At 36.6% G+C, this 5,349-nt stretch overlaps 1 protein-coding gene across 1 annotated transcript; it reads left to right on the top strand.

The window, feature by feature from the left end:
* Positions 1–1,585: 1,585 nt before the first annotated feature.
* Positions 1,586–2,493, top strand: LOC136068512 (auxin-responsive protein SAUR71-like). The gene has a single exon (XM_065775775.1). It carries the CDS (start codon positions 1,702–1,704, stop codon positions 2,212–2,214), a length of 513 nt encoding a protein of 170 aa, XP_065631847.1. The 5' UTR covers positions 1,586–1,701; the 3' UTR covers positions 2,215–2,493.
* Positions 2,494–5,349: the final 2,856 nt, after the last annotated feature.

A 5,349-nucleotide genomic window follows, 5' to 3' on the forward strand; every position in this document is an offset into this window, starting at 1 on the left:
AACTGGTGTCATCGGACTCTTCAGAAGATTGCCTAGAGTGGTGAGACCTACGCTTTCGTCGTTCGTGTCGCAATTCTCTTTTCAATTTGCCAATCTCACGTTGCATGTCCTCGTTGTTCTTTGCATGGGAAATATGGCTTTTCCCCTGAGAATGACTTCTTTCAATGTGGGTTGTCCACACACTTCCTTCGCGATCCCCCTTTTGTTCATGGACTACCAACAGATTATCATGCTGAGATCCCCTGGACTCTGCCTGGTGTGGATTAACATCTGTCTGTTGTAGGTCCATCACGGGCTGTTGCGGTGCTCCCTCTTCCATCTCAACCGCTGCACTTGCCTTTCCCTAGAAATAGATCAAGTTCTTCCCACAGACGACGCCAATTGTAGGGACTCAATTTGGCAAAGCCTTCAAAAATAAAAAGGAAAAGTGGTCCAACAAGCCTAAACAATAAATTTTTAGAGAGTGGGCGAAAGAACTAGCTCTATTCGATAGGAAAAGCCCTCTTTTTCTTGTACAGCCAGAAGTCCTCTATAATGTCATCCCCTTTCACGTTATATACCACATTCCTCCCCTTACTTTCACCGTACACTTGTAGGTTCTATCTTGGGAACTCCTTTCTGTCCCATCTACCCACCCCTAGAATCTCCAACTAACAACCATAAGGCTGCTTGATCACTGTTCAAGCATCACCTTCACATTAATGTGGTCAGAGAGTTAGCTGGAAAACATTTAATTTGGAGGTAGCAGCGTTAGAAGATATTTGTTACCTCCACTATCCTATATCCGTTCTCAATTACAATACAACCTTGTGGACTATCCAAGGTAACAAGATAGTTGCATCTACCTTGGACTATCGTTCCGAGGTGAGCCTTCTCCTCAAACACATTTTGAATTTTCATTTGCAATCCTCAGCTCTTCTTCTTATATTATTCGTACCATGCACTTATTAAATCATCCTCGGACGGATTGCTATCCTCGAATTGGGCCATTGGGCCGCAGGCCCAATTCCTACAAATTTACCAATACCTCCTTGTATAGCTGGCCCCACAGACAGCATTTTACATTTCTCATAAAAGTTGTGTCAAAACTTTCCTAAAATAGATTGTTAACCATTGTCCTAAAAGCACCTATTAGCATGACCCTTAAAACAAAAAGACATGTTCAGTTAAAAAAATATTAGAGGTAAGTCAAACTCTTGTATGATAACATAGTTATATGCCAAGAGTATTGTAACTTAATTGACACATCTTCATGCATAAAGCACGTAAAAGTCTAGAGAAGAAAAGGTTCGAGCTACAGAATTAACATTTTTTAACTATCTCAATAATAATAATAATAATAATAACAATAATAATAATAATAACAACAACAATAACAACAACATAGTTACATGCCATATTGCTCAACACAATCAATTTATTTAGAAAACATAAATTACAATTTTTATATTATAGTACCTTTTTAATACAGATTCATATAATATAAATTTTTAATTGAAAAATGAACATTTAAAATTCAGAAGTCCCTCCTCAAAAAATATATATATATATATATATATATCAGAAGTACCTCATCCAATAATAATAATAATCAGAAGTCCAAAGGTCCAAACCTCTATAAATTAGAAGCACCCATCTAAGATTGACAGGTGACAACAGCAAGCTACTCGAGATAATTAAGTAGCAAGAGACACCATATCCATGGATTCAAAGAAGTCAAACAAGATCAGAGATATTGTGAGGCTTCAGCAGATCCTCAAGAAATGGAGAAAGCTTGCTAACTCATCAAAAACCACAAGCAGCAGCAGCAGAAAGAGCATCAAGTTTCTCAAAAGAACACTTTCTTTATCTGATTACTCTAATATCCGTGGTGATGCTTCCAGCAATAATGTTGTCCCCAAAGGCTACCTTGCTGTTTGTGTTGGAGAAGAGCTAAAGAGATTCGTAATACCGACCGAGTATTTGGGTCATCATGCATTTCACATTTTGTTAAGAGAAGCAGAAGAGGAATTCGGGTTTCAACAGACAGGTGTTTTGAGGATTCCTTGTGAAGTTTCTGTGTTTGAGAACATTTTGAAGATGGTGGAGGAAAAGAAGGACCATTTCGTTGTGCAAGAATGCAGGTTTAGCATGGATGAGAAGGTTCAATGCTGTTCATCAAAAAGCCAGCGTACTCAACATTCTCACCATCCACAAAGCCCAATGTGCAGATAGTTACTTTTGGATTTCATTTTTCTTTTTTTGACTTTGAGCCCCTTCATCTTCATGTTATTTCTTTCGATGAGGGCATTTATGACAGTGAGAGCTAGCTAGAGAGAGATTTGAATAAGATGTAACAGTAACTATTTGAAAATTACTGAAAGCATCAAACAACTTGCGTTGTCTATTAATCCAACCATTCCACTGATGCATTTTGTGGCACCTATGTATCTCAGTCTTTGTTTAGTTCTTTTTCCTAGTCAAGGAGCTAAAAGGAAACAGGTCTTTAAAACTTACAGAGTTGCAAATAACACTGTAAAATAAGTTTCATTCATGATGCAAATGGTGATGGTGTTAAGGTAGCCTCTAGAATTTGCTGTAGGCAGCCCTGCTTCAGATCTTGCACAAGCAATTATTTAGATAAGTCCTAATTGAGGTAATCACATAGTTTTGCATGTATATATTCATATCTAGTTCATTTTTTCTTCTGTTGTGTACCATTTTCGGCTCAAACAAATAGAGCCTACAAGAAAGAAATTCTAGTTAGATAATCTTTGTCCTAGAAATTTTTGGTTAAAGAACTTCAGAGAACTCAGCATGAAGTCTTATTTACCAGTAATATATTACATAAATAATTTGCTTCAAAATATATTAAGGATTAACAATATGTGTCAAGAATAGTTAATGAGCTTTGAGAATGCCCACATATAAGACACCACACTACACGATAAGGCAGCTACACTTATTAATGAGTAGTATACGGATGAAGTCCTACGTAATTGTCCAATTGTAGAATTCATCAAAGTATAAATGCTTTAACCATATGCAATTTCATCATAGGGAAACCACTTGTTTGAGCCTCTCAAGGCTTAACACAAAATATTGTATTACAATCCGCAAGTACAGAGTACAGTATCCAATGTGTTTGGTTATGAAAGCAGATCTAAAAGATTTAATAATGCACAGCACAACCACGTTATATTGCAACAATTTGCACTCAGATCAAGTCAAGTTAAAAAAGAAAAGATTACAGTAGCACATTCTAATACTTTCATTATGAGACTCGCATGCATCTATTCAATTCAAACTTTCTGGAAGTACAACCACATGTCAGCATGATTCATCATCCTGGCTGAAGTTGACCAAGGACCAGAAGAAGTAAAGAGGGATCCAAGCCCTTCTCAATGGGAAGTAAGAAGGCATTACCCACATAAGTGAGGAAAAATAATCATTCTACATGTGTGGCTTCTTGTTCTCAAGACAATGGGCCAAAATATAGTACTGGTTCTAAAAACCACTACAAATCTTAAGAAGGGGCAAATTTAGCCCACTTTCTCTTCAGGTAAAGAGATGGTTACAGCGCGTGGCTATGCCAGCGACATAGAACCTCTGGACAGATCGTGATGGTCAACCCTGTGGCTTGCACGGCATTCTCTTTAACGGACTGGCCCACAAATACAAATAGTCCAAGATGATGACAGAGGAAAACTGCAATCACACCTAGGCAGTAGGCTCATTTACTTTTGGCACAATGCCATCCACATTGAAAATGAATAAGAAGTCAGGCTCAGGAAGGTGCCGATGCAGCAATATCTCAAGAACACCAACTCGACCATATCAAAAAATAGAGTTAATGTCAAATTACAACGACAGCCAAATTCATATTGTCTTGAAAACAAAACATTAAAACTGAGCCAAGTAGTAGTGGAAGAGACAAATCTAGTCAACCTCACAAAGGAAAACCAAAAGTTTCCAATTTAATCGGATTCTATCAAGTTCAAGATGCTTCATTGTTCCTTTCATTCCAAATACCTTTTCAGGGACTGGCTGCAGTAGCATCAAAGAAACAGTGTTGAAGTCAAACTACGTAGATGGAACCAAGTTCCCATTGCCTCAATAACACAACTATATAACCAAGCAGTAAAGATGACTTGTACGGTCTCACTCATAAGAAGGACTTGGCAAAGAACGCAGTATTTCATACTAGAATAAAGCATATACATTTTAGATATCACTCCATCCGTAACTATTCTAGATGATAGAGTGTTGCTAGTTGAGAGGGTCAATGGGAGTCAAAATCCAGTAGACATGTTAACCAAGTCAATCACCATTGAGATAATAAAGCTAAGCTCAGCTTCAGTTGGCCTCTGAGCTTGAGGACAAAGCAGTGAGTTGCTGCAACATGTGTTATGATGAGAAGACATATGGAGTTCAATATTTTGATGGTGTTAGTCTCCAAGTGGGACATTGATGGGATGTATGTGTAACTAGATATGCATTGTTGGTTATGCCAAAATTTCAGGGAAATTGGGTTTCCGCGGACTTCACTGCCCCGAATCAAATAAAATTGGTGTCCATACAATTATTGGGGGCATTTCCATGTGTGTATAGCTAAGTCCCTCTCTGTGATTTCTCATGTGTGTATAGCTATGGTAAAAGAGCGTTATTTTAGGGCTATAAACGAGCTGAGCTTTGTCAAGTAGTGCATGTTTAAGCTTGGCTTGTCAGGAAAATTCAAAAGCTCAAGCTTGTCTCTAGCTTGTGACAAGCTTAAAAATATTGTTTCAGTTTAAACTTGTGGGAAAGCCAAAAAGCTTGAACTTGACTTGACTTGGCTTGGCTTGATTAATTAGTCAAGCCAAGCTCAAGCTTAATATCAAGCTCAAACTTGAGCTCAAGTCGAGCTTTTAAACTTGAGATTTAAAAAAATTACATTATTAAACGCTTAAATTTCTAAAATTTAAAAAAAAAAAAAAAAAAATTGTATACTCATTTTATCATGCATCTAGTCTTACTTATAATTAACCATTATTCAAATTAAAATTTTACATAATTAAATTCATTCATTCATCATTCCTTGTCTATAGCTTTAGCAATTGTTCAAAATACAATTTTTACATTCACGTTAGATGATGAAGAACTAGAAAAATACTTGTTTGTAACTATTATGAATGAGAAAATACTAAAATGTTTCATAATTTTACTTTATATGATTGATAGGGAAAGATCATATGTGGCCCACTTAATTAATTAGTTTGTTTTTAAATGTAACTTTAGTCTAAAATGGTTCTTAAACAGTTTAGAGGGAAGGAAAAAATTAAGGTAATGGGTAGTGGTCCCATATTGGCTATGTCATTATTAAGATATGTA

Source organism: Quercus suber, unplaced genomic scaffold (genome assembly GCF_002906115.3).
Source record: "Quercus suber isolate HL8 unplaced genomic scaffold, Cork oak 2.0 scaffold_119, whole genome shotgun sequence".
NCBI classification, from domain to species: Eukaryota; Viridiplantae; Streptophyta; class Magnoliopsida; order Fagales; family Fagaceae; genus Quercus; species Quercus suber.